Genomic DNA, 18,010 nt, shown 5'->3' with positions numbered 1-18,010 from the left:
TATTACTATTACTACTACTACTACTACTATTACTACTACTACTACTACTACTACTAGTATTATTATTAGTATTATTATTGCTACTATTATTATTGTTGTTATTGTTACTATTGTTGTTGTTTATAATTGTTGTTTATAATTTGTACAATTAACCTCCCTGTGGTTCGATTCCGGTCTTGCCGAGTTATTTATTACTTCGACACTCCTGCACTTGGGAGAAAACATAAATCTTTTAGTCGTGTCAGTAGGCGATCTACTGAACCATGCACGTTAAATATTGTGTTAATATGCTTAATTTTCAATAAACAACTATCAAAATATCACCGGTTGAAATTCCCGACAAAAAAATATATATCAACCCAAGGAGATGCTGGTACATTTTGCAGAACACATATTGGTCTTTTTTAACTTGAATAAAACTTGAATATGTGAGCATAATTGAAAAGCATCCATAAGCTTCTCAAAGCGAGATTCTGATGGACATGATGTTATGTTCACGGCTTCTATTGATTAATGGCATAAAGGGGAATAAAAAACAAATCAGATCATGATTGTTTGCATATTTTAAAAATCACACATATTTCTCTTTAAATGGATTGATTTTGTTTCTGAAAAAACACCTAAATAAAAATATGTTAAAATAATATTTTTAAAAAAATTTAGTTTTGATAACAAAACATTAAAATGATTAAAAATATTAAAAAATAATTTTATATAAAAATAAAATTTTTAAATAAACAGCGTCTTCCAAGATTCCCAAAGAAAAAAAAAGGTTGCTAAGACCTGTTTGGTTACGCGGTCTCCTGCCATGCAAATTGTGTTATATATATATACTATACTTGACACCACTGCTTACGCAGACGTGTATGTAAGTTGTATTTGAATTTATGCAGTGTTTGACTGATTGGAAAGTAATTTAAAAAAAATTAATTTTTTTATTTTTTATTTTAAATTAATGTATTTTTAATATTTTTAAATTTTTTTAATATGTGATGTAAAATATAATTTAAAAAATAAAAAATATTATTTTAATATATTTTAAAAAAATAACTATTAACAGAATTTAGCAGTGATACGTTTCTAAGTCAGCTGGTCAACTTGAAAGCATCATTAACAACGATTTTTTTTTTTAATGTTTTTTTACGTGTAAAGATAGAGTACTTACCGTGTGTCTTGAAAAATAAGTTTTCACTTTTTCTATTTACGATGCACATTTGAAATTGTTATGTTTTAAATAGTGTTTTATAAAAATTATTTTGATATATTAATATAAAAAATTAAAATTAAAAATATATTATTGAAATATATTTTTTTAAAAATTAAAAATAATATTACTACACTCTTAAACACCTCAAAATCTATCTTTCCTTTATCAAAATAAAATACGTAATGCTTTGGAGATAATTGAATTAGTCATCAAGTCACACGTTAAGAATATTTAGAGAAAAACTAGAATTTAATTAAGTCTAAAATCTAAAAAAATCTTTTAAAATCGTATGAGCTAATCCTTTGAAAATTAATGCATGGTTGACATAATAATTATGCATGACAAACTAATTCTCAATAGACATTTAAAATTAAACATTTAAATTTTTTAATTCAACTTCAACTCATTTACAAATCTAACATGGTAGTTAGTAGAGCCTAGTGAAAGTTTCATTATATATATATATATATATATGTAAACGATCCAGTGCCGTGATCTGAAATTCAAGTCATTTTCTTTGTTTTATTTTAACCAGTGCCGTGATCTGAAATTCAAGTCATTTTCTTTGTTTTATTATAAAGCAACTTGAAACTATGTTTAATGAGATGTTTGGAAATGTGATATAAATTATAATTTTAAAATATTTAAATATTTTTATTAAAAATTATTTTTTTATATTTTAAATTGTTTTAATGGATTGATCTTAAAAATAATTTTTAAAAATAAAAAAATATTATTTTTATACATTTCAATACAAAAAAACACTTTAAAAACAACTAGAACTACACTCCAAACATGCCTATATATCATATGAATACTTTACATTTTGGATTTGTTTTTTTATTTACTATTATTCTTTTCATGCTATAAAACCAGTGTTAGAAAAACTATCAAATCTAAAGCACAATTTGTTTTGTAACGTGTTTAATTAAGCTACGCATTAAGAAAAATCACAATCTAATATGTCACAATCTTCTTGAATAGTTTTGAAAAATCTCTCATAATAACTTCTTTTTTATGCATTTATCTTGTTTAGTTGTGTTTATGGAATAAATATTTTTAAAAATCTCTAAAATAGTCAATCATAAAAATGATGCGCTATTAAACTATCAAGAATGTTCAAAAATCTCGTTTTCACTTGCTTGCAAGTTTCACCTACTCACCTTTCTTCTTGCATCCTCGCTCCTTGCTTTGCTGTGGTCTTGCCTTTGCATCATCAAAAACGGTTTCTTTGAGAATCTAGATTTGCCTTCACCCTCTCCGTCTCTCAAATAAAAACAAACGCAGTATATAATCTAGATTTCCCTTTCGATTCAGTGTAAATTTCACAGTTTCGTGAGAGAAACAAGTAAAATTCTGAATATATCTCTGATGCTACAATATTCACAAATTGACAGCCACCTTGAGCAGTCGTTCATGGGGACTGGGGAGTCATAGTGTTTGAAATATTCAAATGAGGAACAACACTGCCCTGCCTTTCTTTTCTTTTTTTGTTATTCATGCTAGCTATTAATTAATTAAAAATTAAGGATTAGGTATATGGATGTCCTAATATACTATTGTATAGACGATATTGAGAGCAACAGTGAACTCATGTTCTTCAGAAAGCAACCTCTTCTTCTTCTTCTTCTTAATCTCATAAAAGCTCATTGGTGATGGTGACGATGGGATTTTATTTTATTTTTATCTATCCAAATGTGATAGGATTATCTAAGAAAACAGGTTCGAACGATCAACCATAAAGGGAGGAAAAGGCCCTGTTGGCCGGCCGGAGGTCGTTATAAAATGGAACACTTCTGTGAAGAATTAGCGGCAGGCTGTTTAATATTATTATTGTAATAGCGACAACTTTTTATTATAAGTATATTAAAATAATATTTTTTAAAAAATATATTTTAATGCTAGAATATCGAACTATCTAAAAGAAGACAAGTTGAGTTTACAATCGAGTCGACACGTCGCTCATTTAACCTGATGTTTCGGATCATTTCAATCACAAAACAACAAAACAAGGGAGAAGACTTTCTGAACATTCAACGCCCCCATAGAATTTGAACCAAGTTTTCTCTGAAAAAAAAAGTTAAAAAAATGAATAATTTGTTAAAAGTCCTTTTTTATATATATATTTGAATTTTTTTAGAATATGATTATGGTTGTTTTTTTAAATATTTTATATATTAAAATAATTTTTTTTATTTTTAAAATCAGTATATTAATTTAAAATATAAAACATTATTTTTTTAACAAAAAAATTAAATATTTTTAAAATATTAGTGATTCATGTTTCCAATAACTTTTAAAAAATAATAAAATATTGAATTGTTTTAAATGCTTCGGTCATTAAATAACTTAAAATGTTTTTTTAAGGGCTTCCCGCAAGTTTTCTCTTAAAAAAAAAGTTAAAAGCCTTTGTTTTTTCCATAGGAAGAAACGATAAAATATTGAGTTTGTTTAATTGTGCGTCCCAGCAGAATCTTTTTAAATATTGAGTTTGTTTAATTGTGCGTCCCAACAGAATCTTTTTAGTTGTAGTTTTTTTTTTTAAATATATTTTATTTATAAATATATTAAAATAATTTTTTATTTAAAAAAATTATTTTGAATCAACACGTTAAAATAATTTAAAAATACCAAAAAATATTAATTTAAAATAAATAAAAAAATTAAATTGTTTTAAAAATACAAAAACAAGAACCTAAGTAATTTTTTTAAAATTTTATTTAGTTCTTAAAAAGCAGGTTGAGAAGCGTAGTTTTTTTGTATTTAAGAAATCAATTTTCTTGAGGAAGGAGGAGTGTGGCATAACCAAGCCCAGCCCACAGGTACTGCTTAATCAAATCTGTGGACCGATGAGATTGATTTGGCCCAATGTTTGTTTATTGGAAGTATTGAGGGAATCTCCTAAACAAACTTTGAACTCCTCAGATGCTCTTCCCCGAGGATGTTTGGTCGGCAAGGGCCGCTGAGCATTCATAAGAACAAAATGGGCATCATAACTCGTCTGTAATTATTGTCCCAGACGATGATGATCACGACAGCTAGGAGAAAGGCTGCTAGCATAGAATTTGATTTGGCAGCCGAGGAATCCTTTTCCTTTTTCTTCTTTTTGTAGGAATGGTTTTGTTCTCCAGGACCTGCTATTCATTAATAGCCACCGGTGCTCTGAAACCTAACCTGTTCAGGTGGGTTGATCCAATGACCCAACAACTTGACTCTGATCCGAGTTAGTGAAAAATTTTAGATTTTTTAATCACAAAGTTGTTTAGAATTTTTCCTTAAAAAATCAAAAGTTGGGTTAACTATATCAACTTTTTAATTCTAATATATGACCTGAATATTCAACTAGATTGATTTTCATAACTATGATAGCCGTCATCATGTCATCACGTATCTATGGTGACCATTGAATTAGATCTCGGGACTATGACAGCCACTACCATGTCATGACACCATATATTCAACAAAATCTTGAAAAAAATTAGTTTTAAATTAATATTTTTTATTTTATTTTCGAATGGTTTTAATATACTAATGTAAAAAATATTTAAAATAAAATATTAATTTAATATATTTATTAACAGTTCAATGGTCAAATAAAAACCCTTTGAAGGGATGAGGTTAGCTCGAGACTGAAGTGCTCTGTGGACCAGAAGACTTCAAGCAAATATGAAATTTGGTTGCTCATGTTTTTTTTTTTATGAGGGCACCAACAGCGATTAAAGAGATTGCAGTGCTTTAGATTTTTATGCAATATCTATTAGCAACAATTTCAGTCCGCATGGTGGTGTACCCTACACTACAAATATGACTAATCCGTACAGAAGGGGCACTAATATCAAGCACTTTATCCTTCTAATATGGCCGCAGGAAAACACTCATGTTTGAAATCCTAGAAAGGGCTAAAGATCCCGACGATTACACAGCATATTGGCCTTGTGTAGCATCAGCTGCAGGTGTCTTGGGCTTGGGCTTTTCTACAACAATGGCCTGGGTGGTCAAGACCATTCCAGCAACAGATGCAGAATTCTGCAGAGCACATCTTGTCACCTTTGCCGGATCAATGACTCCAGCCTCCATCAAATTCTCGTACTTGTCTGTCATGGCATTATAGCCAATCTCCCATTCACTAGCCTTCAGCTTCTCCACAACCACCTCACCCTCAATTCCAGCATTTTGAGCAATCAATGATGCTGGTGATACCAGGGCCTAGATGCAAAGAACTTGGTTATCAGTACCTTCTACCATTTTAATTCTATTTGCCGGCTTTGGAAGTGTTAGAAGCCTAATTTCACTAGTATACGTCTATTGAGAAGTGACAACAAAATATTACCTTCTGCACAATGTCGGCACCTAACCGCTCATCTGCATCTTCAATTTTGTCCTTGATTGCAGGAACACAAGTTGAGAGATGAACCAAAGCAGCACCACCACCAGGCACAATTCCTTCCTCTATGGCAGCAAAAGTTGCATTCTTGGCATCCTCAATGCGTAGTTTTCGATCCTCAAGCTCAGTCTCCGTTGACCCACTTTGATAACAGCAACTCCACCAGACAATTTGGCAATTCTTTCAGCCAGTTTCTCTGAGTCATAAACAGAATCAGTCTCAGACAACTCTTTTTTCAATTGTGCAATCCTAGCTTGCAATTCATCTTTCGATGCAGCATCAGCAATGATGGTTGTGGAATCCTTGCTGATTGTAACCTTCCTGGCCAAACCAAGCTGCTCAATTGATGTGTTTTCAATGCTCAAACCAAGATCACTAGCTTGAAATTCAGCTCCTAAAATGTCAGGAAAGCAGAAAGAAGATGAGCACCAAAAAATTGTATCAGTAAATTTACAACTTCACAGCTTGAGGAGATTACACAATGCCAATATGGAACAAAAAGTATCCACATCCAGAATTTCAAACCCACACATTTAGAGTCAAAATGTCCAGAATCACCATGTCAAAGATGACAAGTGCTTGCTATTCACAATTAATAATCTCTAAACAATTTTCAATAGATACATGTGCTACCATGTTTGTGTTGCCAAAAATTTGTAATTGAAACTAGTGCAGCAAGTGAACTTTTCTCTTGTTCTTGCCTCATCTGCAACACTTTTCCGAGGATGCAAAATAGCTATTGCTGTTTGTATAACAGTTGAACAGTTAGAGCATAGCAGGAAACATGAATGGGAATGGTTTAGTAGACATAATAATTCAGCAACAGTGAAGAAAGCGTAACTATTCCATAAAATGCAGAATACCTGTTAAAATGGCAATATCTTGAAGCATAGCTTTCCTCCTTTCGCCAAAACCAGGAGCCTTGATAGCAGCAACGTTGAGTATACCACGTAGCTTGTTCACCACAAGGGTAGCCAAAGCCTCACCTGTCACATCCTCAGCAATTATAAGCAAAGGAGATCTCAATTGAGTAGTTTTTTCTAGCAAGGGAATTATGTCTTTGATTGCAGAAATCTTTTGATCTGTAACCAGCACTCTAGCATTCTCAAATTCACAAATTAACTTCTCTGGATTTGTAACAAATTGAGGAGAGATGTAACCTCTATCTATCTGAAATCAAAACAGTGAATGAGAATAACATACAAGAAGCCAATTGTTAAGAGTTATGAATAAAAAATACACTGGTTGAAACTATATTGGCAACCAGATAAAGGAACCCACACCTCCATTCCTTCTTCGACTTCAACCATGGTCTCAAAGGAAGATGAAGACTCAATTGATAAAACACCATCAGGCCCAACCTTGTTGATTGCATCAGCAATCATTGTGCCGATGAGTTCATCATTTCCAGCAGAAATTGATGCAATGGCTAGAAACAGAACAAGAAACAAATCACTAAATCAAGGATGTGGAAAATAACTGAACAAGTAAAATGACAACAACAAAGGCTTGGTAGCAGCACATACCTTTAATGTCATCACGACCTTTAACAGGTCTGGCCTTCTTCTCTAGCTCTTCTACCAAGCCCTGCACAGTTTTATCAATTCCCCTTTTTATAGAAACTGGATTTGCTCCAGAGGTGACACTCAAAAGCCCTAGTTTGATTATTTCCCGTGCAAGAACTGATGCAGTTGTTGTTCCATCACCAGCCGAATCATTAGTTTTACTTGCTACCTTCAACCATAAACCCAAACATAGAACCTCGCTCAAGGCACGTGATAATGGTATGGTATGACTAAGAGTAACCTAAATTTTCAATTGGACAAAAAAGGAGTGAGCAAAGGTCTAACCTCTCTGATGAGAGCCGCACCAGCATTTTCCATGGGATCAGGTAGCTCAATAGCTCGCGCAATTGTTACCCCATCATTAACCACCTTTGGACTTCCAAATTCATCTAAGACAACATTTCTACCTGCAATTTTCACCAGACAAGCTTGGCACTGATCCTCCATAATACCAACCAAACTCTATCCTCTACCATTTAACCACAATTTCCAAAACACCAATACATACTAGTTGTATTCACAAATAAGCAATGAAAATAATAATAAGAACCTAAATTCTTTTAAATAATTCGAGTTGTAAATTAGAATACAATATGATGAAAGTTACCCCGAGGACCAAGAGTAAGGCCAACAGCATCGGCAAGCTTATCAATTCCGGATTGGAGGGAAGCCCTGGAGTTCTGATCAAATGCAATATCCTTGGCATTTGCTCGCACAGAAAATCTTCTGCTTGATAGCCCATAATTAAGCCTTGAGTTGTTTTGCTGATTGCCTCTCCTCCTCAGCCCTCCCTGCAAACACAGTCACACAAACCCATCAATAAATCTTCCAAAAAAAGAGCAGAGCAACCAAGGAAAGGAAAAGGGTCTGTTGTACAGTACAGTATACTACCTGGTTAGGAGAGCAAAGAATGGAAGCTGTGGAGAGCGCATTAGATGTTGCCATTTTATTATTGTTTATTCAGTGAGTTTGGGTGAGGATGAGGAAAGGAGGCCAAGAGAACCGAAGCAAAGGAAGAAATGGCAGCGAGGGTTTAGCTTTATTGTGAAAAATTGAAGTTCCAGAACATTCTTTCACCTCGTAGAAGCGTTGAGGTTTGATTGAGTTGTGTCTGATTCTCAGCTTACCTATTTTGTTGCCTTCTGCTCATTCCTTCTGCTTCAGTTTCGGACCATAGCTATTATTTAAAGCTAAACCAAAAAAAGTTTTCGGGTATAACTTAATCTAATTAATATACATATACATACATATATATGTATGTATGTATGTATGTATATAACATATTTAACAGATCAGGATTATAAATTTGTTCTAGAAATTTATGTATATATGTATGTATGTATATAACATGCGTAACAGACCAGGATTATAAATTTGTTCTAGAAATCATTATTAAAATATACTTTCAAAAGAAAATAAAAATAAAGCAATCTTGTTATACTCACATACAATCAATACAAATGATAGAAAGAGATTAGCTTCATCACCTTGAAAAATCTATTTTTTCTTATATTATGATCGATCATCTAGTGTCATCTATTTTCAAATATATAATTTAATTGTTTAACTCACCACTGCAACATAAAATTATATTTAGATATACTTCTATGTGCTCTTATAAAATCCTTTATATTCTTATACAATCTAATGGAATCATCTCCACCAACTACAAACAAGCATGTTGGTATGTTAATTCCTCATTCACGGCCATGTGCATATTCATTTTATAGATTAGATGGCATGGTACACTGATCATAACTAGTAATATAAAATTCTAGTGAACTAGCTATAGTTGCTCATGAATGAGCATTTTATTATTAACACTTAAATATTTATTTCTAATGATGATATAAGAGTTCTTTAAATAGAAATGAAGAATGCAACTAACACCACCTATCACAATAATATAGTGATAGTCAATTATATCATACAAGCCATATTTAATTAGTTAAATTATATACATAATCAACTTTATTAGAATAAATCTATTAACACATGAATATATATATTTAGAGAGCAAATTCCAAGGATTTTTTTTCAATAACAAGCACTCTACTTTTGGTGTTTAAAAAGAATATTTCTCTTATATAAGGGTATTTTATAATGTATCAAAAGCAATAACAAACACAATTCAACCTGCGTATAATATCTTTCGATACACCAACCATTCCCTAAGTATACGAAGAACCATAAGCCAATTAATTAGCCTTATAAAATTTATATTTTAAACCACAACTTGTTATTAGATATTTTTATATCCCATAAGCTATTGTACATCAAGGAAACTTCTTTTCCCTTGCATAATAATTTCCCTGTAGATCAGCAACAAAGTAGAGAGATAGATAAAATATAGCTAGCCTAACACTTAATAGATATGAATATAGAATAGCATAAAAAGCAAGACATGTTTGGATTCTTAAATGAATAAGGATCATTAACTTCAATTTTTCAGGAAAGATAATAATCAACAAGGAAATACATCACTATATTCAATGATTAATATGGTGTGGTACATAAGATATGTGAAGCTAAGGTTATTTGGTTAATCATTAACCAAAATATCTTTTCACTAGTTTTGATGTTGCTAGCTGACTCAATTAACAATAAGGAAAAAGATGGAAACTTGTTTCTATGAGCAATTCTACCAAAACAAAACTAGAGATTATAATTGCTAACATAGATAGAAAAGTTCAAAACCTTTGAAAGGACATAAAAAAGTTATGCCCTATAATTCAAAATATTAAAAATCAAATACATTACAACTATATTTAAGCAAGAGTGTATAAAGTTACTACTATAAGGAATATAGTGAAACATAAGGAAAAAGTTCATAAAAACCAAATATGTTAATATATATATATATATATATATATATATATATCCTCATAGGCGATGATTATCATTATGAGAAGATGTTGACAAAATCAGTAGAAAAGAAGTCGTTGAATGAAATTTACCTTATTAGTTATTCATGCAGTATCGTGGTTGCTCACTCATTAAATAATTTAAATTCTAACAAAAAGTTTAAGTCGTTTCAACAATAACTCATATCTGCCACTTAAAAAATAAAAGACCTTTTAAGATCTCCATTTTCAAAGAGGCTAAAGTGGGCTACTTAAACTATCTAGTAAAGTAGTAAAATTTATAAAGCAATTGAAGATATGAAATTCTCTTTTGACATTAAAAAAGTTGATAACATCCCTGACCAATTAATGCATGATCCCTATTACTAATAAAATTATAGGGAAATAATATTGTAAGTGGCATTATTATTATAAATATATATGTAACAATGGTATGGTCTTTAGAAACTAAATCTAAAAGACCTTGGATTTTGGACATATCCATTTTCTAGGTAAGAAAATAAAGGTGAATGATGATCTACTCTCTAAATTCTCAATAATAATAGTTATTCTCAAGCCTAATAGACTCATTAGAAAGGGAAGGCTTTAAAATATAATGGTTTATCAACCATGAGAAAAACTAGAATTGGCCATGAATATGCCAGTAATGGGAAAAAAGTACATAAATTATGGAATAATAAAAAAAATGGTTCAATAAGCATAAGATATACCTCATTATGAGGTATATAGATTTCTTAGATACCATATAATTCATTTTAAGGGTAAAGGCTTCAGGGAAATATTGAAAAAGTATTGCCTCAGTGATAGGCCAAAACATTTAACAAAAGACTAGCAAATAATGACTAACATACATTTCAACCACAACAAAAATCATTCAAGCTTAGTGATAAAGATGAAGATAGTGATGATCTTATCAGCCATTACCAACATCTCTAAGATTTAAAAAGAATATGAAAAAATAGCAATTGTTTAAAGCCTAGTTTAGAATGATGTAACAATAAAACACCTTGGTAAAATAGAAGGATGATCAACCATATACCTCCCTAAAAAATAGACAATGGGAATTATACAAACTAGTAGATTGGTTAAGAAAAAACAACATCAACACCAATTAGGTTGCTTAAAAAAGGTGTGCTTAAAGGATTTGTATTTGACAAGATATCACCAACTCTTACACAACTCAATAATTTTAATCATAAAATTATCCATGTTTTAACTAAAATCATTAAATGGCTGCAAAAGAATATACATAAGGTTCATATCTCTATACAATCATTACCTAAAGAGATTGTAATATACCAAAAGTTACTAAAAAGATAAATGAAAGAAAAAATCTCTAAGAAAGTAAACAAGCCCATTACAAAAATGATGAGAAAGGTTTTGAAAATCATCATCCTTAAGATAAAGAAAAAACTAATATATGCTACAAAAATAAAAGTAAGGATCAATCAACAAACCTAGTGATGTGAAAAGGTTTTCTAAAGAGCTAGGCCAACATTTGAAAAGCTTGAGAAAAGAAGGCAAACACTGTAACATTAGCCTAAAGTCCTTAGTTGTTATTCAACAAAAGTAGATGATGATAATGCTAGCTCTTAAACAAAATCAATGAGTATATGTTGTCAACAAAATTTCCCTAGTAAAGTAAAGAAAGCACCTATTAGGTAAGAAATGATAGTAACAATGCTCAAAGATATTAAAAGTATCCACACTAGAAATGAACCTTCAAGCTATGAAAAGACTTTGGTAGATGTCTTCATCCAAACAAAAGACTAGTTAGAAAATAAAAATGACATGATTATCTATGCTGATAGTGTTTGGATGATATTATAATGGAAAGTGGTTTTGAAACCCTTTCTAAGTATCATACATGATATAAAAAAAAAAAGGTAGCGTTCTCAATTCTAATACAACATGTTAGAGAAAAGCTGCATGAACCATTTTAAATGGTAAATGATCAATAATAAAATGCGTACTCTTAATATGTGCAAAGTAACATCCCTCCTAACTTTTCAAATTCTTTTGAATGATAGTACAAAATAAAATAGTTAAAAACATCCCTTCTCTTGACTGCTTCCATTTGACTATCCATTGTGAATGATAAGTAGTTAAACAAAATAGTTTAGTTCCCAGCGTTCTTTATAAAAACTTTCAAAAATAACTAAGAAATTTATTTATGTAATTGTCTAGTTTTATACATTTTGGGTTATTTAATTTATAAAGTTAATACTATAATTTTGTTATTTATCTTATGATTGTAATTTCCACATTCTAAATCAAATTTTTATCAAAATATATATTTGGTTATTATTTTTTATAACTAAAATAATTATGTAAAAGATTTTTACTTTTATAACTGTAATTGCAATAAATACTATTTTAATAAGATATATTCCATCATAGGTAATGATGCATAATGATCCAATCTCTGGTGACGTTTGTGATAATAGTGATGTTGTGTTGATAGCCCTTCTACAACAACATTAAAGAAACAATTGAAATTTTAAAGAATTTTTTTTTGTGTTGATTACCAATTATGCCATTTCCTCTCTTATGTTTCTCATTCTTATGTTTCAACCTTCACTATTTTTAAATTCTTTTGCTTCTCTGCCTTTAAACCTCCTTACTTCAAAGTGTCTACATCTCTTTCCTCCGACTCCATTCCTCTTTTGTCTCTGCTGGCAAAGAACAAGTACTTGAAAGATTATTACTTTCCATATTGGATACCATAAAAGCACTTCCATTTTCTTCTTTTGTTAATAAAATCTGTTGTTATAAAAGATTCAGTAAGCTTCTTGGCTTTTAGGTCCACAATAAATTTATCATTTAATGAAAGTCCAAGACTTGGCTCAACATCTTTTTCTCTTTCCTTATTTAGTTTATGATTATAATGATTCCTAGATGTAAATCTTTGCAACAAATTCTTGGGCATAGAGATATCATATCAATGTTTTGAAGTTTCTCTCTTTGTGCCATTAATCTGATGAAAAACATTAAAAAAAACTAATGAAGTAAAAAAGATTTTAAAAGAAAACTAGAATAGCCCAAATCTTGAAATTTAATTAGGTTAATTACAATTATCATGATGAGAGTTGCTTGTTCAGTAGAATAACCAAGAGATAGGATGAACATTAGCAATGTTGTGGTTAAACTGAGTCGAATTAAAGATACTCTTCTTTATACTAGGATGCGTAAATAACTTGAAATCATCTTTTTAACAGAAGGGAGAGCTTTGTCATCATATCAATACTCATTCTAAGATTATAAATGGCAATAAATATCAATCAATTAAATGTAAAGCATGAGAACTAACCATGTTGTTTCCTATAGTTGCATCTGCTCATCAAAATAGGAATGAAAATCAATCCAAAAGGGCATGGGGATGCCTATTTCAATCATTGTGGAAGTGGAAAATCAATCCAAGAGGACTTTTATATGTGTAACTAGAGTTTAAGGTCTTTTAATAGATGCCTATAGACAATTACACTACCGAAAGGAGAATAAATATAATGAAAATCATGAGAGTCCATCAAGGGATCACTCACGTCATTGCGATATCCATATATAGAGTTAGTACTTTTAACGTTTTCTCCCTGATTATTATAAGAAAAAAAATCAATTACTATAATCATCATTCCATATTAAACTCTTCAAACTGCGAAGAGCCTAACATAAAAAGAACTAAGAGAAGGTTTATACATAAGCATACGTTAAGCGATAGATTAACAACCCCTATTAGTAGAGGGGTGCTTTTTTTTCCAAATAGGTATTGAACACTTGACTCTTTAAAGACTATATTTCCATCAAAATAAATTTGGATAACTATGATGGCGTTATCAACCTAAGGGATCATGTATAACATATACACGGTAGCTTAGAGTTGGTAATCCAGGATAGTGACTCAATGTTCAAAATCATATCCACAACCTTTCAAGGATCTGCGCATGCATGGTATAATAATTTGAAGTCAAGCTTCATTAATGGTTTTAGTGACCTTTATGTTAAGCTAGTGACACACTTTAACATTAACATACCCATAAAAAAAGTTCCATAAAACTATTTAGTATTACTCAACAAGAGGACAAATCTACACAGGTATATTTAAAGAGGTGCAATAAGAAAATGCTCATGTAAAAGAATTACTTGAGCGCTTGAGCTAATAACCTTAGAGGCCTTCATAATAGGGTAATGGAACATGCTCTTTGGAGAGAACTTTATACCTTACCAGATAGAAGCTTATTTAAAGTAAAGCAAGTCATGAAAAATCACATAAAGATAAAAGAGGCCAATTTGATACGACATTAGCCTTCTTATTTTTACAAGAACAGCTTGCATGAAACGACCTTTCAAGTGAAATTACTTTTTTAGTAACAGTGAAAGCTTGAAGAAGAACTATGAAGAATCTACCTAAGATCACTCATTCAACGTTATCAGGGCAGTCAAAATAAACACAATAACGTCACTTCTAAGACATGTTCCTCTTAAGAACCTTTTTCATACATATCACTCAAATCACTTTAGGATGCCTAATCCTTAATAAAAATATAAGTTTATTTTTAAAACAAAAATAATGTAACTCTAACATACATTTCCTAACTACAGATCTCCAATTAGAGCTTCCAAACACTTTCCAAATAAGAGATTGACTTAGTCTTTCTAGTAAAATAGCATAACTCTAATTATAAGGGATTGACTTGGATCTTTTGAGTGATAACCCCACTTTCTCCAAGAAGTTGGTATAAGATTTCCCAATTACAATGATAAATTTTTAAGGAGATACCTTAAAGCCTTTCACCAACTCGTCAGGGGTTAATTTCAAATCCTCTATTCTCCAGTTTAGTCTTAAACTAGCGCATTCTTTAGATGATGTTTAAAAGCTTCTCACTAATTCTCCAAGGGTCGATCTTGGATCCCCTATCCTTTAGCATCATTTCATATTAGCATATTCTCTAGGTAATACCTCGATGCCTCACATCAATTTGCTAGGGGTTGATCTTGGATCCCTCATCATCTAGTGAAGTCTTACACTGACACATTCTGTAGGTGATGCCCAAGCACCTCTCATCAATTTGTTAGGAATTGATCTTAGATCTATCACCTCTCCAGTGCAGTCTCCAACTAGCACCACTCTATGGTAGGGGGCTCTTATGTCCCGTATCATCCTAAGGAGTCATATACCTCTCACACACCATTGACCACTCTTTAGTAGAGGGATCTCAAGCCTTCATGCCATCACTAAAGAGGCTATAAACCTCCTACTTTTTAGTGATATATTTCTTAATTAAGGGCTTTCATGCTTTATACCATTAGAGAGGTCATATACCTCCCACACTCTAGTGCAACCACTCTTTAAAGAATGACCTTAGTTTTTATATGCAATAGCACCACCCTTCATAGGTCTATCCCCTTAGTCTTTTAGTAATTTTTTCAAGTATGGGAATCGATATGGATCCATCCTCTCAGCCACTTAGAAATTATTCTACACATAGACATCGACATGGGCATGTCCCCTTAACCATTTGAGAATTTTTCTAAGTATAGACTTCTACATGGTTCCCTTCTACATGCTTAGAATTATTTTTAACCATAATACATATCCCTACATATGGGCTCTCCGGTATATTACTTGGGGTTTTCACCTATCTTTTCATATAAAAAAATATATGATGAACTCGTCATGGAAACCAAGTATTTTTACAAGTTTTTACGAATTAATACCATAAAGAATTTGAGGGACTACTGATAGATCTAAATTTAAAGGGCCTAAAAAAACCCCAAATAATCCCAAAAAACCTTAAAAGTTCTAAAAGCATCCTTATGAGTTTGGGTTACCATGCTCAAACCAACTTCTTCTAAGATATATAGGCTTGGGCATGATAACCCAAGCACATGCTAAGTGTGTACTTCCAAGCTTGAACATGGAAGCCTAAGCCCACCATCTAGGCGCATGCCCACTATTAGACGTGCACCCCAACACTTCTATAAACTCAGGCTACCACACCCAAACCTAAAATGCTATAGTCTGGGAAACGTGCTTTAACTCATTTTCCACGTTTAATGGGCTCATGTACCTTGTCTGAGCCCAACACTCTTTAAGAATTTTTTTTCATGACCCCATGTTGGTCCCTTAGTATTTTATACTGATCGAATATGTATCATTTTGAGTAGAATACAACTTAGAATATCACAACGGTAAAATTACATTTTAGCTCCTCTTCTCTATAAAATGACAAAACTCATGGACTATAAATAAATCATGAATTCTTCAAACTCAAGGTTTATTATCTCTTAATTCTACGGTAAAATTACATTTTAGCTCCTCTTCTTTATAAAATGACAAAACTCATGGGCTATAAATAAATCATGAATTCTTCAAGCTCAAGGTTTATTATCTATTAATTCGTAACACTCTCAATATATATATTTTTAGAGTTAATCTCTCTAAAATATCATTTTGCTTTTTTTTTCTCTCTAAAATTACTAACTTAAGTATTGAAAAGTCCCTATATCTATCAATTGAAACCTTTAAGATGTACTAATTGCTAGTCACTTTTAACTTATTAGATATTATTTGCTAATTTTTAATCATTTAAACTTTTTATATCAAGTCATCAAATACTTTAATTAAAAAAATAAATTAAATTATTTTAACTATAAAATTAACTAATTGTATAATATATTAAACTTTATCCCCATACATTTTGGAGTTTTTAGAAGTCATTACTTACCGAGAGTAGATAGCTCACACCGGTTTTAAAATGTTACAATCCCAGTTACTATGACGAATGCATTGCTCCATCCCATGACCCAAAGCTTTTAATGCAAAAATCAATCAAGTTAAATCCAATCTAGAATTTCAAACCTGGTTCTAAAGAGACTGGATGATCTTAAGTAGAATTTTTATTTTCTGACGGGAGGAGCATTACATGCTTTCGGTTTCGTCTCTAACACCAAATAAGCTCGACTACATGTGTCCTTGAAGGAATTTACCTCAGCCTATAAGATTACGAGTCAGATCTGAAAATAGGCAAAGTTGATATGATATGAAATAAATAAATCAATTAATTTTTATAATATTTTTAAATTGAAACAAAAATGAGAATAATTTATATTAATTGGTATAAATTTTCAAATTTATAATAACATTTAATATTTTTATTAATTTAGCTACTAAGAATCTCACAGTGAATTTATGTATTTTACAATCATTTTAATTAAAATAACGTAAAAATAAGTTCTTTATATTAAATACAGAACCATAGTTTATTATCGAATATTTTAGAAGTTTTACTTCGCAATAAACATAATACATTAAATATAGTACAACAAAGTAATGATCCAACATACTTTGTTTGACCCATCATTTATCAAGCTTTTGCTGTTTTTCTTTAAGAGTCATAAAAAAAGTGTCTGATAAAGATTTTAAAAATCAAGTGAATAACGGTTGAAAGCGTAGGGTAATTTTTATAAAAGTAGTTCCAAACATTTCAAATTACCTTTTTTTAAAACTTTAAAAGACAATAAAAAGTGATTTTAAAAATCAAATGCTTAACATTTGAGAGTGATATTTTATTAAAGTAGTTTAAAGTTATATTAGCTTTAATTTAAAAAAGTACGAGAACTGATTTTTTTATAGATAGATTGTTGTTTATTTTACTTACAAGAAAAAAGCAACCTTAAATATCTAAAAATTAATTAACCTTAATTATTATTTTTATCTTGTATGCAATAATTAACTAATATTTAATTATGTAATTAATAATTTTAAATATTTTAAAATTAGCTAATGTGAATTATTTAATTACTTTAGTTCTCAACTTGTGTGTCTTAGTTTTTTTCACTTAAAATAATATATTTAATGTTTTGATTATTGTTTCTTTTTACTTATGGTTTTTATATGATATTTATGTGTGTGTATTTTTTTAAAAAATCATTTCTTAAGCAATAAATTTACTTTTCTAAAGAAAATATTTAATTCAAGTTATGATATCAA

General features: G+C 30.5%; 1 protein-coding gene across 1 annotated transcript; it reads right to left on the bottom strand.

Moving 5' to 3' along the window:
* Positions 1–4,869: 4,869 nt before the first annotated feature.
* Positions 4,870–8,328, bottom strand: LOC105137042 (ruBisCO large subunit-binding protein subunit alpha-like). The gene is given in 9 exon segments (XM_011042612.1): positions 4,870–5,413; positions 5,538–5,728; positions 5,731–5,985; positions 6,455–6,761; positions 6,875–7,020; positions 7,118–7,325; positions 7,442–7,563; positions 7,764–7,947; positions 8,048–8,328. Coding segments are annotated over 9 exon segments (1,758 nt in total). The 5' UTR covers positions 8,102–8,328; the 3' UTR covers positions 4,870–5,122.
* Between the last annotated feature and the right edge of the window lie 9,682 nt (positions 8,329–18,010).

This window comes from Populus euphratica, unplaced genomic scaffold (assembly GCF_000495115.2).
Source record: "Populus euphratica unplaced genomic scaffold, PopEup_1.0 scaffold61.1, whole genome shotgun sequence".
Classification (NCBI taxonomy): domain Eukaryota; kingdom Viridiplantae; phylum Streptophyta; class Magnoliopsida; order Malpighiales; family Salicaceae; genus Populus; species Populus euphratica.
The sequence above is the reverse complement of the archived record's forward strand: the minus strand, read 5'-3'. Positions and strand labels throughout refer to the sequence as shown.